At 49.1% G+C, this 20,908-nt stretch overlaps 2 protein-coding genes across 3 annotated transcripts in view; both read left to right on the forward strand.

Moving 5' to 3' along the window:
- The window catches only part of CSRP1 (cysteine and glycine rich protein 1), a 28,635-nt gene extending 25,037 nt beyond the window's left edge, over nt 1–3,598 (forward strand). For both annotated transcript variants that reach the window (XM_080917818.1, XM_080917817.1), the window contains exons 5-6: nt 1,941–2,034; nt 2,442–3,598. In XM_080917818.1, coding sequence (XP_080773944.1) covers nt 1,941–2,034; nt 2,442–2,518 — 171 coding nt within the window. In that variant the 3' untranslated portion in view covers nt 2,519–3,598. The remainder of the gene's footprint in view (nt 1–1,940; nt 2,035–2,441) is intronic.
- Nucleotides 3,599–17,277: 13,679 nt separating this feature from the next.
- PHLDA3 (pleckstrin homology like domain family A member 3) lies at nt 17,278–20,419 on the forward strand. Its single transcript, XM_080917768.1, has 2 exons — nt 17,278–18,139; nt 19,767–20,419. Exon 1 carries the CDS (start codon nt 17,696–17,698, stop codon nt 18,074–18,076), a length of 381 nt encoding a protein of 126 aa, XP_080773894.1. The 5' UTR covers nt 17,278–17,695; the 3' UTR covers nt 18,077–18,139; nt 19,767–20,419.
- Nucleotides 20,420–20,908: the final 489 nt, after the last annotated feature.

Here is a 20,908-nt window from a genome sequence, read left to right on the forward strand (position 1 = left end):
CTGGGAATTGAACTCAGGACCTCTGGAAGAGCAGCCAGTGCTCTTAACCACTGAGCCATCTCTCCAGCCCCATGGGCAGCCTTTCTGAGCATCAATTATGTGTAATGTGGGCCAAGGGAGTGGAGCCATGATGAAGTGAATCATGACCGTCTCTGACATACAAAATGTTCTTAAGATTATATGAGGAAATACATGTGTAGTGGTCATTGTTGTGCCTAAAATGTAATGAAAATAGAACTCTGTCATGGCCATACATGCCTGTAATCTCAGACTGAGTCCCCAAAAGGAGGAAAAAGGGAGAAATAGTCATATCAGAAGTCATCTTTACCCTTTGCCTATGAAAATAGGGAGGCATTAAAGAAATACCCAGGAATCCCTATTTCCACGGTACAGGGCAGAGATTGCACGGAGGCTCTGCAGCAATGGCAGCAGACGCCTTTAATCCCAGCACTTGGGAGGTGGATCTCTGAGTTTGAGGCCAGCCTGGTCTGCGGAGCTAGTTCCAGGGCAGCCAAGGCTACAGAGAGAAACCCTGTATTATAAAACAATAAAATAAAACAATGTCCTAAGGAGTGGAATAAGAACACGTTGAGTTCAGTGGGAAAAGGGGAACAGCCCCTTAAAAGCAGCAGTAAGGAACACAGCATGCCTTTCATTGTTGGGTGAACGGGCCAAGACACTGAGCTTATGTCAGGGGTGGCTGGGAAGTATGGGACGGTACGCTGGGTGGCCTGTGTGTAGCTCAGTCTTCCTCCAGGCTGGCGCCGGAGGAACAGCTTCTGCTTTACAAAGAGCTTTGCACAGTGTACTGAAGGATAGTTAAGGTGATCCGTCCACCCCAACTTGGTCCCCGGCTGCTGTCTCCTGGGCACACGTGGAGCTGACGAGTGAGGTCCAGTGTCCAGGAAGTCTGAAGGCCCCAGCTGCTTTTCCTACCCGCCAGCCTGGGCACTGGTGGTCACCCTGAGGAACTCACTGGCCTTATGGCATCGTCCCAGCTGAACAAGGCCAACCTCTTCTGTATACGCATCACCTTAGCTTGTTCAGCTGTTGACTATGAGAGTCTGTTATTGAGTTGTGTTGTTGATGTGTAGCTGTGTGTGTGCGTGTGTACATGTGTGTATACGTGTGAATGCCATGTACAAACTTAAGTCCTACCTCTCTTGAGAAGCTCTTTGTCCTATGCTGCCTTAGGGCTCCTCTTGGAATCGCAAAGGGCCTTCTGTGGCTTCCTATTGAGTTCAGTACACTGTAGACCTATTATCCTTTCAAAAACCATACAGATTTGACTCAGGGCCTTCCTCCATGCCTGGCCCCATGCCAGCACTTGACTCTGATGAGGCCATTTAATTCTGGTAGCTGCCTAGCAAAGGAAATAAGGCCACACAACTCTCTGAGAGGCAGGCACCATGTTCTAGAACCTCCGAGGCTGGGTTGGTCCGGGAAGATCACAGTGATAAGATACCTGTTCCAAGGTGGTGCACCAGCCATTTTAATATGAAAGCCTCACATGCACTCTGCACAATAAACAGAGAGGTCTCCTGGGAGGACCGCAGGGCAGCTATTCAGGTGGCATGTGGCAGAGCCTAGATAAATCCAGAGCCACCGCAGCTTCACAGGCAAAATGGTATGGAGAAGGCTTCCTGGCAGGCTGTGGGGGTTGCAGCTACCCAGGTGGGATGTAACCCCCTTCTGTGGTGCAGCTGGGTAGCAGTGCTAAGCAGTGAGCCATGGTAACACATCACATTCACGGTGGCACATCACTAGTGTGCATTAGGTGCCTGGCCTACTCCCTCTGAGTCTGGGCCACACTCTCCTAATATCCCTGCCACCCCTGCCCGGCTTGCAAAATGTCTGTCCACTATGGAATTTAATGGTGGGGTGGGATGGGAGTACCTTAGTCGCTGGCAGTGACGTTAACCGTTTCCTTTCTTACCTAGTCCTGGCATAAGTCCTGCTTCCGATGTGCCAAATGTGGCAAAGGCCTTGAGTCGACCACCCTGGCGGACAAGGATGGTGAGATCTACTGCAAAGGTGGGTAGCTCCACTTCTCTCTGAAGATCAGAAGGCTGGCGGAGGCTGGAGACCAAGCCACTAGGCTGTCACTAAATGAACCAGCCACTTGCCTTCCAATCCAAGGGCCAGAGTGGTCTCTTCGTGACACAATGGGAAAACCAGAGAAGAAGGAGAATGAGGCTTGGCTGGAGTCAGACGGAATGTAGGGCAGGGATGAGGGTGGAGCCTAGGATTTTAATACTCGTTTCTCAGAAAACCCTCATTGAAATAAAGGAGAGGGTTCTCCTCACTATTGAGGCTAGGGGCGCAATGGAGACGGGGAGGTGGGTATTGGTGGACTGCCCTCCAGAGGCCAGGCACAGGAGTGGTAGAAAGAGCTATTCCAGGAACAGAAATACATCCTTACCCTTCTCTCCTCTCTGCAGGATGCTATGCTAAAAACTTTGGGCCCAAAGGTTTTGGCTTTGGACAAGGAGCTGGAGCGCTGGTCCATTCAGAGTAAAGCTGCCGCCTGTGTGCCCTGCCTGCCCTGAGCTTTTGTCAGCAGTCCGTTCCCAGAGCCCTGGGCACCTCCAAGATCCTCTCTCTCACTCTCTCTCACTCAGCCCTGCTTCACATTGCTAATGCCTTGGACTTGGGTATCTGACTTCTTTTGGTTTAGAGGTCTGCCTGAGCTCCTTCCCCACTAAGGGCCTCCTCCTGCCTGGCATTTGGTGCCATTATCTTTAGAAGACATCTGTCTAGTCACTCCTTTCCAGATACCAGGTACCTCTCCCCACACCTCACCCCCACAGACCTCTGTGTCTAGGCTGAATGTCCACCCTCTGCTGGCCAGGATACCTGAGCCCACATCTTTGGAGCCCAATAAAGCAAAGCAGGAGACCTGGGACAGGGAGACAGGACCAGAATTGGGTTAGGGAAGGATGTGGTTTATTGGATCTCAGAGATTCTCCTCTGGATCAGAAGCTGAGTTTCTGGGTGCATCTGAGCCTGGGGAGTCTGCATGAGAGGCAGAGGGGTGCAGATAGAATTATGGGGCCATCGAAAGGAGCTCTTTCTCTGGCCTCTTGCCTTTGGATGTGGAAATAGCATCCTTTCACTTAGTAATGAAGAACCTAAGACAGAGGACCCCAAAATCTAGAGGTCTAAACCTCCTTAGGCACCAAGTCCCCTGTTTGATGGGCAAGGGAGATCCAAATGAACACCTTGAACAGGCATTTATACCTATCAGTGGTCCAGATTCTTGGAATGGTCGATTTTGGTTCTAACTTTGGGTCTGGGATGGACAACATAGCCCTGGGTTAGAGCTGTGTTCTAGCCACTCCTGAAGGTTCCTCTGAACCCCAGTCCTCACTCCTCTCCAGCCAGACCCACATCCTTCTTTCAACCCACCTTTCTCTAGTAACCTTCACTATCTTGCCCATCCCTTGCAGGTCCCAAGGTCAGGAGCAGATGGGGGGGGGGAGGACTGGGCCTTGATGCTCCCCAGGACTGAAGGGACAAGGTTGTGTACAGCTACCCAAGGGCTATAGGCATGGGCTGTTGAAGCTGATTTATTATCTGATCAATAAAGCAATTTAGAACCGAATTTTGCTTTCTTCGTCTGTCTGTGGGGGCCCTGCCACACCCTGGAGCCAGGGCTGGATTGGGCCAGAACAATCGCAGCAAAGCCTAGTAGAAGTGAACTAACTCTTGAGCTTTCTAAGGTCTGTTTACTTTGTAGTGTTCATTCTAAGGGAACCAAATGGCCAAAGGCGGCTGCCTCGACCTGTTTGTCCTCCACCCCTTCTCAGGATGTGGGAGTTTTGTAGGCTAGGCTTTTGAAAGGCTTAGTTAGGTCCAAACAATGTGCTCAGCACTTCAGCTTTTGGAAAGCCCCTTGTAAAGAGAAACTCTGCCAGAGGAACTTTTGGTATCAACTCCAGAAGTCTCACTTATTGGAAGTGTGTGTGTGTGTGGGGGGGGTGGTTGGGTGTTGGGGGGAGGCAGCTAGCTGTCTGCTTTTCTGTTAGGGTTCCACAACCAGGTACATGGAAGACCAGGCTTGGGAAGTAGGCTTGTCTGAAGGATTGTAGTGTTGTTCATCTTAGGCACACCCGTTGTACCCAGAGCTAGGCTGTGTCAGTCCATGAAAATGTGCCCACACTGAATTTTTTCAAAACAGTGAGTAGAATTTAAACAGGTTTTATGCTTGTATTAGCCAGAGGGTGGAGGCAGCAGTGCTTCTCTTGGGGCCTACACCACAGCACCGGGCAACGCCTGCCCAACAGCTGGAGATCAAGAATGCCAGTCCTAAGTGGCGCTAACAGCTCTCAAACAGGGCCCAAGACCTACGGGAAGTTCTCAGGGGTTTGTGCCAAGAGGACAATGGTTCATTCCATAAACAAATGGATCCTCCTACCCTGGGCGGAACCCACAGAGCACCAGGATGGGGTCCAAAGGTGGAGACAGGCTGCCCTCTGCCGGCTGCGCAGGCAGGTCTCGGCCCAGCACAGTACCACCAGGCAGGCCCCGACACGCCGTTTCACTCTTCCCCATTGACCTTCTCACAGCCACGCAGTGCGGAAGGAGCTGCACACACTCACTGTAAGGCATGGGTACCAGCGGAAGTCTGTAGTTGCGTGGAACGTGTTGGGGTTGCAGGGATCTGCAGGCGCCGAGCTTGCTCTGTACCGATAGACACCAGGTGGCGCTGTGGGGTAAAGGCCAAAGGCAACCACTTCGTTTTCCTTCTTTATTTCTTCTTATTTTTGTTAGCTACTCCCTTTCTGCTGTGGGCGTTGACGACCCTTTGCTTCTGCGAGGGCACCTAATTTTTCCGGAAGGAGGTATGTGCTCTAATACTGTCCTGCGGCATATCAAACCACGAGAATGACCCGAAGGATAGAAGCAGTCAGGGTCCCCTTTTTTCATTTAAAGGAGACCTGGGCATAGTTCAGGATGCCCTTAGGGGGAAAATGGCATGAAGGACGCCCAGTTGCACGAATGCCCTGGGCCTTTAGGGTGTGGTGGGAGAAAACTGCCTGTTATGATGGAAGTTGGAGTTGGTTCCATTAGTCTTCCAAGTCTTTCTTCAAGACCACCGTCTGGGTCATCTAAAAGGGTGGCTTCCATGGTGAGCCAGACTATAGAGATGAGGGAGGATGTATGTGGAGATTGAGGCAGGAAGACAATGAGTTCAAAGCCAGTCTTGCTACAGAATAATCTTGCTACAAAAATGTGTGTGTGTGTGTGTGTGTGTGTGTGTGTGTGTGATTTGCTATTAGGTGTTTAAGTAATCCCCAAATCAAGAGTATATGCTTTGTGAAGAACAGAAACCCAATGACGTTACTGTCCCCAGCATCCTTAAGCCCTGGTAAGGGTGAAGGTAGTTTGAGAAACAGAGCAAAAAACTTTGGGAACAGGTCATTGGATGGTTCTAACTCCCTTCCTCCAGTCTCTGGTCCTGCCTCTAAACACACACACCTTTTATGAGAACCATTGCGGGGGTGTGAAGGGGTGCTTTTAAAATAGATCCCAGATCCACCCTATAGATTCTGATCAGGTTGGGATGGGGCATGGGAAACTTATTTGAAAAGTGCCTGCCTAAGACGATGCTCACAGCCAGCTAGGCTAGAGCCTGTGGAGACTCTGCCAGCCTTACCAGTCTAGCGGCAAGGGAGTCCTCTCTCCTGCAGCTTAGTTGCCTTAGGACCAATGGTTACAGGAACTGCTGGAGCTGTCTCCAGCCAGTTGCTATGACTGGAAAGGGCTTACTTGAACCTTCTGTTTCTGTTCTCCAAAGTCCGTGAGACCAAACTCTTCCCACTTGACAGCCTACCAAGCTTTGACAACAGTTGTCCTTCAGTCCCACTGGGATCCTCTTAACCAAATCCCCAGAGAGGTATGGGAGGCCTTGAGGGTCCTTTTTATTAGCTGAAGAAGAAAGAGGAGTTTTCAGTATAGCACTTAGCTAGCACTAGTGAGACCTTGGATTAAGTCCTCAGAACGAGAACTGGGTTGCGAGGCACACCTAGGCACCCGAGGTGCTTGGATATGTTAAGACAGAACCATTCTAGGAAAGGCCTGTAGATTCCCTAAGGCTAGACTTCCATAATAGCGCCTCCTTCTTTTGGGTAGTTTGGAAACATACATTTTTCATTTCTGGCTTATTCTGTACTGCAGACTATTCCAAGATCAAAGACCTTTCAATGACCTTTGGGCGCTGAGTCAACTCATTCATTGATGAACCACCAAACGAAAGCCAGGAACCAGGGAACAATTTGGGAACTAGTTCAAGGTCAAATGGCAGAACAGGATCTGCACAGAACCCCCTGGCCCAGGACTTATCCCTACCCTGTAGTACTGTCCACAGAAGCTGGCTTGTGTCTGGAAGGTGGAAGGGTGGCCTTAGAGCAGAGACCCAGGACTATAGTGACTGCCAGTGTTTATGAAGCTTGATTTGGATGTTGTCTTATCTGGTGAAGGCGAAAGCACTTGGAGCTGAGTGTGATATCTTGTGTTATGGAAGAGGAAAGCGAGAGTCAGTGCATTTTTAAATGACTTACTCAAAGTCTCTGGCAAGTGGTGAAGCCAGGATTGGAACCAGCTGTGTAACTTTGGGCCAGCCTCCTCCCCTCTGGGTGTCAGCGCCTCATTTGTGAGATGGAAATGCTGGCCTAAATTAGTGCTGGGGAAGTGCTTCCCAGGCTCTGATGTGCATACACATCTCCTGGGGAATCTTGTAAAACACAGATTCTACTTCAGTAGTTTTGGGTGGGGCCTGAGACCGGATGTTTCTCACAAGCTCCCAGGGGAAGGTGGTGCTGATGTTGCGGATCCAGAGACCACACCGGAGCAGCCAGGCTCCAGGGGACCCACCCAGCTCTGATGTTCTTTGTTTATGAGCTTAGGAAGACTCGCCCCAAAGGCCTTGAAAATTCAGGAAGTAGATTATCCTGACTGAAGATCTTAGTGGGCACTTTTCATGTCTGGACAAGCCCTTACACCTAGTCTGAGGTGTCTACTCCTGACCCTTCTAAACTGCCACTCTGTTGACCTTGGACAGGCATCTCCAGCGTGATCACGACACTTACTGTCCCCTATAATAGGTATAAAGAGAGGCACCTAAGATCTTGGGGTCACCCACCATCCCATGGCTATCACCTTGTCTAGTCATTTAGGATTCTTCACAGATATCTACCAGTCTTCTGAGTGCATAATAAAGCTATATTTTTCCTCCCCTTTTTAACTTAGATGTGGCCATGTGCCTTACTCATGTGTTTAAACTAAGATCAAAGTGACTCATAGCATTCCTGTACAGAATTCTTTGTTTGCTTGGTGGCTTGAGGCAGAGTTTTGCCTTTGTTGCCCAATCTGATCTGGAATTCGAAATCCTCCTGCCTCGGCCTCCAGGATTGCATCACTCTGCCCACCTTGTACAGAATGCCTGTGGCTTGTTTTTGAGACCCAGCTTTGCTGGATAGTCAAGGCCATCCTTAACCTTACAGTCCTTCACTTTAGCCTCTCAAGCGTTGGAGTTATAGACTGTTTAGAACTCTTTAGAAATTGGGGCTGGAGAGGTAGCCCAGTTAGTTAGTTACCTGCTGTGCAAGCAAGACAATCTAAGTTCAGTCCTTGCACAAAAGTGCAGGCATGTAGGGGTTTCCTTACAACAGCATACTGGGGAGGCAGAGACAGGCTGCTACCTGGTGTTCATTAGGGAACCAGCCTAGCCTAACCAATGAGTCTTAGGTTCAGTGAAAAACCGTGTCTCAAAATGAAGGTCTATGTCTCCTGAGGATCGATACCCAGGTTGACTCTCATGTCTCATTCAACCATGGGTATACACTTGCACATGTGCACACACGCAACTCTTTAAGAGCCATCGTGTGAACCTTTCTGTCCCCTTTTGCCTTCCGATGAGGATGGGGGCAAGTGCGCCATGGAGTTTGTACTCAGTCTGTGACCGTGAGCAGAGCCCTTCCTGGCATCCTGAGTGGGGCTTTGGGCAAACAGTTTTGTCATAGTACAGCGTGAACATCCCATCCTGGTGACCTTATATACACATACCTTGTCAGCTGTGACCTCAGGTAGGCAGTGTTCAGTCTTAAGCAGTATGTCTCCATGAGGTGAGTGGAATGAACTGTCAGAAGGCTGATGTTCTCTTCAGGGTGTCTCTTCAAGAGGGGTCACCTTGCTGAGGTGGATGGAGTGTGTCCCTGAATCTATGAACTCCAGCATTCCTGCTTTTCCAATCCCATGAACAGAACTCAGATTTCACTCCCCTGGAGCTTAGCCAGGGCCTGACTCAAGGGACCCTCCTTGATGCTGCATGGTCAGCTCCGACTTCCTCTCCTGAGCCCCTCCAGCTATGTGCTTGTCTCTTCTTGACCTCGTTCTCAGACCAAACACCTCACAGCCGCCTTCTCTACCTGATCACGGAACCTGGGAACTTGCCTACCATGAAAGTGATAGGAACATTCAGAATTATTTTCATGAAACACCTGAAAATCAGAGGCAGGAAGAAGTTGTGATGAGTTTCTCACCTAGAAAGACTCAGTGCGGACTCCTCTTCCCTGCCATTTCCCCTCTTTTCCCTGTCCCCCATGCCTATTTTAGGACCTTCCTGTGAAGGTCAGTTCTCCAGAAAGAGAGGGAACCACCATCAAATACAGAGGATATCAGAGTGGGAAGGAAACTTACAGGTCCTCCCGCCAACCCCACATTACCAGTGAGGGTACAAACATAGCAAAGGCAAATGTTTGGTAGGACCCCCGGCCAGCTAAATTGATTGTCCGCTGTAGGCTTGGGGACCAGGAAGGTAGTGAAAAGATATTGTCTTGTTTTGAATTTTTTCAATAAAAAATGTATCTAGAGCACACTCTACAAGACAGTGTGTTTATTAGTGTTGAAGCACAGAGGGTGATAGTCTCATTAAAACTGGCCTAAGGCGGAAACTTTTCTGTCACCTGGTTTTGCTGTCATCACAAGTTTGTGACCTTGCTGTGGAAACGGATCTACTACCCTCACAGGAATAGTGCAAAAATGTATATGCACAGGACACGGTCTTGACAATAAACAGCCGTGTGACTGGCTTGTGAGCTTGCCATGTTGTGGTGTGCCATCCGTTAAACCTGCTCACAGGTGACAATCTCACCTAACGACGTGCTTCAGAGTGTCTCTGTCACTGAGCAGTAGATGAATGTATTGCATGGATTTAAAGGAGGGTTTCTTACCCTATTCCTACTACAGACCCCTTCATACCTGAGACATTTTTGTACAGTTATGGGTATATAGATATGTAAAAATGTACGAATCAAATATTCACTGATAATATATCAGTAATTGATTTAAAACTATTCTCTGATATATATTATTTGTTAAATATGAGAGCAAATTTGCATTCTTGTGAGATGGGTGTGTTTGTTTATTTTTGCATAAAGAATTAAGTCTTGGATAAATATTTGGTTCTGTAAGGCACAGAGTACAGTTGACACGTTTCAAATTGCCTGGTAGTTGGCTATTATTATTGTCTGGGCTACTCATGCCATTTCACATAAGCACACAATCCAAAATGATAGTTGGACAGTTGGGGCCAGTTTAGAAATTGTTAGAAATTCTAATCACAAAACAAAATGCATTGAAAGTTTTTTTTTTTTTAAGAATTAAAAAAAAATTCAAGCCAGCAACTCAAATAGTAATTTTGAAATTCAAACATTCCTCGTTGATGAGATGGCTCAAGAGATAAAAATATTTGTTCTTTGATTTCACAAGTACGATGTAGCACAAATGTGTTTCCCCCACAACCAATAATTAAATTCAAACATTTTAACAACAGAATTCATTAATATACTAGGTAAAAATAAACCTACATGCTCAGAATCATTGACTGTGATTAAGCCACCATCTTTTTATAAGAGCCGAAATCTTTTTTTTTTTTTCTCTCCAGACTGGGTTTCTTTCTCTGTGTTGCTCTGCCTGTCCTGGAACTCACTCTGTACACCAGGGTGGCCTCGAACTCACAGAGCTCTGCCTGCCTCTGCCTTCTAAACTCTGGGATTAAAGGCATGTGCCCCCACTGCCTGTCGAATTGAAAACATTTTATGTATTTGAAAAAATACTGCAATTCATAGCATATAATAATCTCAAGTTTGAGCCAAGGTGTTCCCAGCAATGCAATCGCTTTGCGGCGCATGCGCAGTGAGAAGTTCACCTATCTACGATAAGGATCGTGCTTGTACTGAAGTTATTAGATATTATTTGGATGCATACTGCCAGATACACCACAAATTCATATTGTGTTTGGTTTTGTGTTAACTTTTGGTCACTACATGCTCCTTTTAAGCTTACCAAGATATCCAGAGCCCCCACATTCAGTCATACAATCCCATACAGGGTTGGAACTCAGGTTTGAGGCTCTGTGATGAAAAGCACGTTGTTGTTATTAAAAGAGAAAGGGAAGAATCAGAAAATGATTGAAATGTTGAGAATTGTCCAGCTGTCAGGCTAGGAGCACCACTAGTTGCTTTGAGCCCCAGCCTGTTCAGGTAAGATCTCTGCTCTGTGGTCCAGTGTCCTGGAGGACCATTCTGGGGCAATCCTTTTACTTCTGCAGATGCCAAGATGGCATGGGAAAGGGGAAAATTCTGCAGGCCTCAACCTGAATCTTGAACCCACAAATCCAATCCGTCAGACCCAAGCTGGGATCAAATGCCTTCAAGTCCAGACTCAGCCCCATCAGAGAGGGGCAGTGGGCGCTCTCAAGACGAAAGGGATCCCTGGTGAATCAGGAAAGTTATTGGGTTGGAAAGTGATTAAAGAGCCAAGCGTGGGAGGGGATTTCCAGCAAGAGAGACAGGCCCAGGAGCATGCCCGGGCTGGTCAGCTACACCGTTGCTGCCCACTTGAGGTCTGTTGCAATAGTGCCCATAAAATTCAAGTCATTAGAGACTTGAAACTTGGGCCGGGTTCTCAAAAAAGCAGAGATTGGAGGGAACCCCAAAGCTCTGGACAAAAAGAGTTGTACATCAAAGGAGAAGAGGATCAGAAGTATGGGGGAAAGATCTGCTGAGAGAGAAAAGCAGGGAGGGAGCGGGGAATTGGAGGTCAAACACAGAGAGGGGGCAGGGTGGGGCAGACCTATGGGTGGACTCATGCCCCATATAGGTGAGCTACTTGTTTCTGATGAACTAGGGACAAAGAACCGGCTAAGGAGGGATCAACCTTCATCTTTTCTTACCTATCTGGGGAATTCCTGTGGCCCTGTGAGCCAGCCAGGCTTTCTTGGAAATTATTATTAGCTTTGCAAAATAGAGCTTGACAGCTTTCAATTTACAGTGAGAAATGGAGGTGTGATCAGAGAGGTGACTGTCCAAAGCGCCGTTGAGCTGGTGTAATTCCTTGACTGTCCACTCTCTCAGCCGAGTGCTCCTTCCTGTCAGGGATCCAGAGTCCTTCACTCACAGCTGGTTGCTCAGCATCAAAACCAGGGCTGACTCAGTAGGTCTAGGGTGGAGCCTGGAATTTTCTTGTCTGGTGTTGCTGGACCTGGGGCGTTTTAAGAACCATTGCTTTAAACTTCGACTATCGATGTAAAGAATATGGAGTAATAACAGTAATGTATAGCAAGGAAGCTTCTAGAAATGCATAGTCTCTGGTCCTATACCAGACCTTGAACCATCAGCATTTATCCCTAGCAGCATAAGTAAGCCTTCTGGTCCCAGGGGCCAGGTACCCAAGGTACACAGGGGAAACAGCCTCTTTATGTTTGCAGAGGTTGGCGGAGGGGGTGAGGAGAGGGTCTGTCTGATGTGATGCTGGTATACCCCAGCAGGAGATTCTGTTGTGCCCACCCAGAAAAATCCCACAGCAATCTTCAGGAATGCATTTGAAATCAACCCTGCTTTCAAGTCAGCCCTGGATTTTCAATTTCATAGAGAGTTCTTTATGTAAACTGGATGTGGTGGCATATGCTTGCAATTCAGGAACTAGGGCAGCTGAAGCCAGTCTCAAATGCTAGGCCAGCTTGGGCTATATACAGAGACTGCATCTCCAAAAACTCAAAAAAAAAATGATAAAAAAAGGGCAAACTTCTTCAGGCTAGCCCACCCACACCCCACGGTCATGTTGGTTACACACCAAGATGGAGCCTTCCAGATTTAGCCTACACAGCAGAGGTGGGCTTCAGTTCATGTGGGGTCATGTTTCATACTGTGTTATGCTTATGATACTGAAACGGTTCCTGTTCAACCACAAATTTTAGGCAGCTCTCCCATTTGTTTTTATTTAAACATATTTATTTAATTTTATGTGTATGCATGTGTGTATGTATTATGTATGTGTGCAGGTGCCTAAGTATATGTCTGTAGCACAGGTGTGCAGAGCCTGTGGCTATCAGGAGGATTGGGATCCCTGGAACTTAAGTTGCAGAGGTTGTTAGACACCATGTGGATGCTGGGAACTGGACCTGAGTCCTCTGTAAGAACTGTAAGGGCTCTTACCTGCCGAGCTGTCTCTCCAGCCCCTCAAACTCATTATTCTTAACTGCATACGTGTTGGCGTGTTGGGTACTTAGCCAGGTTTGTATAGGAAGCGAGAAAGGCAGAGGATTGAAAATCTCTTGCCCTGTAGAATGACGGCAATTAAAGGGAAAATAATTCTGTCCCTCCTCACACCTTCTCAGAGGGACTGCTAATGGTTGAGTCTTGGTCTTTCATCTTTACATTTATGCATTGATTTATTTTGTGGGGGGATGAGGGAGACTCGTGAGTGCCGTGGTACAACTTGCAGGAGTCAGTTCTTTCCTTCCTGCATGTGGATGGTGGGGGCTCTGGTCTGATAGCAAGTGCCCTTACCTGCTGGATCACTTGACCTGCCTTTATGAGACACATTGACACATGCGGTCACTATGTAGTCCTGGTCATGAAGATCTTGACTCTCCTGCCTCAGCCTCCTGTGTGCTAGGACTACAGATGTCAACTACTCTATCTGTCCAGCTTTGATACTATTTCAGGTGGTATACTTAGCCCTCTTTTAATTGGTTCCTTAGGACTGGAGAGATGGCCCAGTGGTTAAGAACACTGACTGATCTTCCAGAGGTCCTGAGTTCAAATCCCAGCAACCACATGGTGGCTCACAACCATCTGTAATGAGATCTGATGTCTTTTTCTGGTGTGTCTGAAGACCGCTACAGTCTTACTTAATTGGTTCATTAGTTTTCAGCAACATCACTCTGTTTCACCTCCCAATTTTTTAGCTGTACTTTTCCATTTTGTCCACTCATCAGTAAATGCTTACTGAGGCCAGCCTAGGGTGGTGGTGCACACTTCCAGCACTTGGAAGGTAGAGGCAGGCAGCACTTTATGAGTTCAAGGCCAGCCTGGTCTACAAAGCAAGTTCCAGGACAGCCAGGGCTACAGAGAAACCCTGTCTTGAAAACCAAAAGAAACAAACAAGAAGTATTTACTGTGAGCCAAGCAGCATCTACTGCTGGAGCTATGAGGGTGCAGGAGATGTTGAACTCTTGCTGGCACAAAGCCTACATTATAGTACAGGGCAAATAATAGTTAATAGGAAACATAAAGCTGAATAGGGAGATGCAGAGAGGGGGCATGGTATGTCTGTGGGGACCGGGTGGAAGTTTGTTGAGGGATATCTCATGAAGAAGGGAGTGAAGAAGGTAGTTCCAGAACAAAGAACTGCAGGAGGTTAAGAAGAACCAGGGTGAAGTGTGAGGATGCTCCTTTCAGTCAAAGTGCAGAGGTCCTGAGGAAGGGGGTTGAGGTTAGACATCTAGAGCAGGTCCCAGACCAGCAGTCCTGGAGGGCCATGCTGACGTACTTGCTAGCATTAATCTACCTCATTGCTCTGAGCAAAGAAGTGTCATGATTTTACATAGTTAATTTTTTTTTCTTTTCAAGACAGGGTCTTACTATGTAGCTCAACCTAGCCTGAAACTTTCTATGTTGATCAGGCTAGCCTCAAACTTGTGGCAGTTCTCCTGCCTCTGGAATGCTGAGATTATAGGTGTGTATCATTATGCTGGATTAACGTTAATATATTTTATTTTGAAAGATTATTTAAATTTATTTTAGACAAAAACAACCTTGATTTTTTTTTTTTTTTTTTTTTTTTTTTTTAGCACCCCGAGACAGGGTTTCTCTGTGTAGCCCTGGCTGTCCTGGAACTTGCTTTGTAGACCAGGCTGGCCTGAAACTCAGAGATCTGCCTGACCTTGCCTCCTGGGTGCTGGGACTAAAGGTGTGGGCATCTACTGCTTCAGCCTTGACTTTGTTTGTTTGTTTGTATTTGCAGGTATTACAGCTCTGCCACATTCTATACTGTGGATAAAATTATCTTTGCTGCTGCTACTTTGTCTAGCAATGTATTACTCCCTGGCTTAATTTATTCAAGTAAGTATATCAAACAATAGCTCTGGGACTGAAGAGGATGCCCAACAACTAAGAACTCATGCTCTTTCAGAGGACCAGAGTTTGGTTCCCAGCGCCCATTTAGATGGCTCACTCCTGGAGCTCCAGTCCTCCTCTGGCTTCCACGGGCACCGTTCCAAGTGCCAATTCACACACACATGTATATATTCTCTTAACACAGAAACAAAACTATTTAAAAAAGAAAAACAGCTATGGGGGCTGGAGAGATGGCTCAGCTGAGTACTGGCTGTTCTTCCAGAGGACCTGGGTTCAATTCCCAGCACCCACATGGCAGCTCACAAACACAGACATTCATGCAGGCAAAACACCAAAACACATAAAATAAAAATAAATAAAAATAAAGAGTTAAAAAAAAGCCCCACCTATTTGGTTTGCATGTGTGTATGTTTGTTGCAGCTCTTCATCCAGCTGTGTTTGTTCCTTTACATGGTCCCTTCCCTCCTTACAGTATGCGACTTCATAGCTAGAGCCATTCTTGGCTCACTCCCTGCCCCCTCCTTGGGGCATTTCAGCCTGTCCCAAACAGCTGGACTCGGCTTGCCTGACAGGGCAGATCAGCTTTCTATTTGGTAGGGGCAAGGCGGCAGCTCTGGGTTGCTACAGGGGACATTCTGTCCATCTGTCCCATGTGGAGTCAACAAGTCAGTAAGAGTCCAGTCAGAATCCCAGGACTCAACTTTCTTTCCCCAGGGGCTGGGGGCCTGAGCAGGCCAAGCAGTGGTTCCTGCTCCTGGTGTAGTATTGGGAACCCTGATGATGAGGTATGCCCTGCACCCTCTGCTCTTGAAAACTTGACTCCCCTCAATATCTAGCTAATACATCCTGGGGGAACCCAGGAAGCTACATAATTGCAGGTCAGTACTCCTGGATTCCAAGGACTGGCTCTGGTCATTGGGACAGCAGTGGAGGGTCTCAGCGGATGTTCCCCGGAGCTGCCTCTGATGCTTCTTTGCTACTCTCTTACCGGATGCTGCTCTTGCCCTTCCTTTCTCCACTGTCTAGAAGCCTCCAACTCTCCAGCCAGTAAGGAAAGAGTGTGGGTGGCCATGTCATGCGTTAAAAGGGCTCAGTGTTTATGGAGGCATGGTGATGTCACCAGCAGATTCCACGTCCTGTAAGCCACCATACATTCATACCCTGGACTCTCCAATTACAAATCGGCAGGATTTTACATTGTTTGAGTTCTATGTCTTTTTTTTTTTTTTTTTTTTTTTTTGATCCAGAGAAAAAGTGAGCAAAACACTATGACCCCTCTCATGAGAATCTAAAACATAGGCGAGGCCTCCGTAAGTTTTGTCTTGAGAATGATCCAGCTATAGAAGACAAAAAGGGAAGAGAAGGAAACATTAGAGATGGGTACAATGGGGCACTTCTTCCCATCCCACACTTCCCTGCCACCCCCATTTCCTAAAAGAGAGAGGGTTGGTCAAGGCAGACTCTGCCAAGCTGGTAACCCCAGGAGACCCTAAAAGAAGGCTGAGGAGAAAGCCATGTCATAAAGCATGGCTGGCAGACAGGGTCCCTAAAGGCACTTCTAATCCCTCTCTTGGAGCTGCATTCTGGGAGTTGGGAGGTGAAGAAAAGGGAGAAGGTCAGAAGGAGGGACAGACAGACAGACACTGGGCACATGTACTTCACATACAGGGTTATGGGTGGGAAACAAATAGCTGTTTTCCTCCCCAGCTGGCTTGGTTCTGCAGGGAAGGATACCCCCAGCTCACAACAGAATCTTCCCTGTGCTCCCTAGTTTTTCTGACAATGAGGACCAAAACATGAGGTGTGGGTACAAAGTCTTTTTCTCCAATTATTTATCATTACTCCCAGAACATTGATTAATAACATGCCCATGAGTAGGTGTTTAAGAAACTTTGACCCGGAGGAGCTGACCAAGAGGGCCAAATGAGACCCTAGGAGAGACATCTTTCTCAGGCTCTGACCTCCTCTAAAGGAAGACGCAGGAAGAATAGAGGAATGAGTTGCCAGGTCTGACCTGGGTCCTTCACAAATGGCGACTAAGTTGCTCTTCACAACAATCCTACCAAACCAGGATAGATTAGTTATCCCATTTGATACATCAAAGTATGAACGGTTAGAGCCATTGGCCAGGTAGGAGAAGAGAACGCAATCAAGGAAGAGAGGTTTGAAGCCAACTGAGAGAAGTCCGACTCCCTTCAGCTTAGTGTCCCAGGAGAAGCGCGTTCTCTGGTGTGGAATCTGCAGAGAAGCCACAAGGCTGAGAGCACTAACTGCAGTAGGCATGGCTGGTCCTCCAAGTCAGTGCATTATGGGACAACCCCACACTCCCAGCACATGTGTCTACTTTCCACTCTGGTGAAGTCGTGCGTGATCCGTCAAGATTTCTCTCTCCACTTTGTACACACTGTTTTCTAACGCCCACCCTAGGTAGATTCAAGGAAAGGAGGGAGAATAGGTTGTCAGATCTGTGGACAGCCTCCCATGAGCCAAGCAGAGAGACATCTGCTGATGGTGCAGAGACCCAACACAAGCTTTTGGCAGAGGCTGGGGGACGAGGACTCCCGCTGTTTGAGTAGCAGCCAGCGGGTGTTTGACACCCACGCTGCCCTGGTGCCACCGCCGGCCCCACCCCGGCTAGCAAGGACCCGGCTCCTTTAGGAGACGCTCCTTGGCCCTTCCCCACTTCTCCTCTTCTGCCCCCTCCCCTTTTACTTTGTCTGGGGTATGAGGCCGGGATGGGGGATGGAGGCTTGGGGAGGGGGTCGGGGGCTCTGTTTTAAGAAGGGGCAGCCCGCAGGCTGTAGAGTAAGCAGCCCCCTCCAGGGCTCTCGCTGGCGATGGGTGTTCTAGCCCCGCTGAGGCCCCGCCCCCCGGGGCTCTGTCCGGGCGGGTGCGCGGCGCAGAGGGGAGGGCCAGCGGGGCAGGAATGCGCGGCGGGCGGGCGGCGCAGGAGGCGAGCGGCGGAACATGTAAGGGCACATCCCGCCAGCAGCCGCCCAGCGCGCAGACTGAGTGCAGGGGAGCGGGCGTGCAGAGCACCGGGTAGAGGCGCGGGGAGGTCGGAGCGGTGCTCAGGGTCTCGAGCCCGCGGCGAGCGAGTAGCATCCGCACGCGCATCCCGGGTGCCGCTGTCTGCAAGGCGGCCCCGGCCGCAGGTTCGGCTGGACCGGGAGCAAGGCCAACCAGCCTCAGGGCGCGAGAAGCCGGCGCTGTAGACCCGGGACATCCCGGACCACCGCAGGCTCCAGCACTGTGGGAACCTCGGGGCGCCCATGACGGCGGCGGCGGCGACCGTACTGAAGGAGGGGGTGCTGGAGAAGCGCAGCGGCGGGCTGCTGCAGCTGTGGAAGCGGAAGCGCTGCGTGCTCACCGAGCGCGGGCTGCAGCTCTTCGAGGCCAGGGGCACGGGCGGCCGGCCCAAGGAGCTCAGCTTCGCCCGCATCAAAGCCGTGGAGTGCGTAGAGAGCACCGGGCGCCACATCTACTTCACCCTAGTGACCGAAGGCGGGGGCGAGATCGACTTCCGCTGCCCCCTCGAAGACCCCGGCTGGAACGCTCAGATCACCCTGGGCCTGGTCAAGTTCAAGAATCAACAGGCCATCCAGACTGTGCGGGCCCGGCAGAGTCTTGGGACCGGGACCCTTGTGTCCTAAACCACGAGGCATATCATTTTATCCACACACCCCTCCCACCTCCGTGTCCAGAAGACATATCAGGTAAGTCCCCGGGCACTGAACCCTCTCTCTTCTTCCTCCACTGCCCTCTCTAGAAAACCAGGGGCTTTGTTTTCTTTCCCAAAGCTAGATGATCTTAGGGAAGGTTGCTGGGAGCAACAGGGAGTAGGATCCCAAGAGGATGCGTTTGTGGAGCTTGAGCCCCTTGGACACGTGAGCAGAGCAGGCCTTTCCCTAGGTCACCAGGCAGGAGGGTCCTTAATGTGACCCCAGTGTCGGAGAGGAAGATGGGTCCTGAGAGAGAGAGCACGTGTGGGATAGGCCTCCTCAGAGATCGGTTCAACCCTGACTCATGTTCACCCAACATAGGACTCCTGCGTTGTATGACGCTTTTCCAGGATGAATGCATGTTGGAGCATTTAAGCGTTGAAGCGCGGTGAGAACTCACCACCGTGTAGTTATCAAAGGAGTTCTAAGGGCTTGCGAACAAAAACCATGTTGTCCTAGCTTCCCACATGGGGCCTCGGTGGAAGGCTGGGCTGTGCCAACCGCTTCAAAAACGCATTCTTGATAGTGGATTTGGGGCTCTAGGGCTGCACTATCAGGAGGATAAAGATAAGAGATGTGGAAGGTGGGATGTGGCCAGGACATCACTGCCAAGGATGATAGGTCTGACCTATCCATGAGTGCTGGCCAAGGCATGCTGGGCCAGAGGAGGAGAAGCTGGAAGAGGGGATGGGTGGGTGAGAACTGGATGGGGCTATGAATTATTATTCGCGATGTCTTAATCCTCCTTGAACAGTAAGGCAGAAGGTTTCGGGCGGGGGTGGGGGTGTGTGGTGTGTTGGTTTGTGGTTAGAATGGCTCAAGGGAGGGACCACGAATAGAACCTAGAAGCTATGGCACTTAGCCTTGTGCCCTCTTCCCCAGATACTCCTCCCTCCCCATGGGAACTGGAGCTGGGTCAAGGAGGGGTTTATATAACTCTGGCCTTAACTTCTCTAACAGAAGCTTTTTTATGGACCCAACTACACCACCCACAGTATCTCACCCACCTCCCCTTCCATCTTGAGCAAACAGAGCCTAGGTGTCATCTTATGTTCCAGCCCCTTTTGCTGCCCCCATTATAGAGAAGCTGGATATAAAGCAAACCCACTGGGCTAAGACTGGGTCCACCTTGATCCCTTAGGACTCAGTAGGGCTGGAGGAAACAGGTTCCCCTGGCCACAGTGTGTTATCTTATTATCAGCCTTCTGTCTGTCTGTCTGTCTGTTCTCTGTAGATTCAGTCAATCTCTGGTCAAAAATAGTTGGGGGAAAAATTGTTGCCTGAACATTCACAGACCTTTTTTTTCTTGTCAGTATTTCCCAAACAGTATAGTTTAATAACTATTTATATAACATTACATTGTGTTCGGTATTAAAAATAATACAGAGATGATTTCAAGCATATGGGAGGTTTGCAAAGGTTATATGCAAAAATGACACCCTCTTATAGAAAGAAGCCCCCAGCATTTAGTGTCTGTGGTATGACCTGGGACCTGTTCCCTGTGGGTAACAGGAGTGGCCACATTGTTTCCTTCCGTTCTGGTGTGGAAAAGGTTGGAAAGGCCTGGTGTGAGGCACCCAGTAAATCAAGCGTCCTAACCACTGTTTTTTTTTCTCTCCAGCTTCTCTGTCCACTTTGTTTGGTTGGGGCCTGGTTACATGGGGTGAAGCAGGAGCTATCAACATGTGGAAGATAGGCCTATCATGGAAGGAGCCAGCTGGCCAGAGGTGGAGAGGCCAATAGGAGCTGAGGATGAAGATTCAGTTCCTGGACACTAAGACTGTTATCTCCAGCTTAGGCCTTTGAGCCACAGGCCTGGCCTCAAGTACCATGATGGGGAACTTGGGTCTTGATGCCCCACTCCCACCGGCCCAGCCCTGGGTTCTGAGTTTGGCAGACTGCTGTTTGGCCTCTGGCTTTGAGACTTGCCCAAAGAAGGGCTGTCCTTCCTGGCCTGTGAAGACAGTGCCTCAGAACTCAGGAGGCCAGCCTGGGGTCCAGAAGATGACCGCCCTACCTTAGGACAGCCACTGGACTCAGCTTGTGGAGGGGATCTGCTGGGCTGGAGGCCTGTGCCTGGGGGTCTCTTGCTGCTTAGGTCCTTTTGGGACCCCCCACCATCTATATACCCTTTCTTTGCACACTTCTTCCCTCACCTGTTTGCCCTCCCCTCACTTCGGTGTTGGGCCTGGAGGGGGTGGGGGTGGCGTAAGGGTTGGGCCTTTACCATTTCATGCTTATCCAGAATGAAGAGGCCCAATTTGTGGGCAGTAATCAAACCGTCTGTGGAGTGGAATTCTTTTAACTGCAGGACACCTAGAGCTTTGGAGAATCTCTACTTTTACTGTAGCCTACAGGCCCTCGGAAAGATGTAACTTGAGGGGTAACAGGCACTGTACCTCCAGGAGACATGGCTGCCTCTTCTGTAGAGGGTGACTTTGACCCTGCTAACCTGGGAAGTGGCTCTAGTTTCTAGGTAGGCTTCTCGCCCTGTGTTTTACACATGCAGATGCACATTTTAATATGTAATTTTAATATGTAATTAATACATGTATTAAATATGTAGTGACTAGAAGGGGGGGTCATTTCTACATGGGAAGCTGCAGAGGAATCATGACCTTGAGTTAGACAGAACCAGCCACTGAGTGACCCCTGTAACCCTTCCCAGTATAAACATCAAGTCCCCCCCTTCCTGATGTGGAATGGTGGTGACCTGCTTCAGAGTATCTCTGGAAGGAACAACGAGGCCCAGGGAACTTGCTT

Source organism: Micromys minutus (genome assembly GCF_963924665.1).
Source record: "Micromys minutus genome assembly, chromosome: 6".
Classification (NCBI taxonomy): domain Eukaryota; kingdom Metazoa; phylum Chordata; class Mammalia; order Rodentia; family Muridae; genus Micromys; species Micromys minutus.

What these genes read in the sequence shown, in the direction of transcription:
- PHLDA3 (XM_080917768.1), top strand. Translation starts at nt 17,696, where the DNA reads ATGACGGCGGCGGCGGCGACCGTACTGAAGGAGGGGGTGCTGGAGAAG.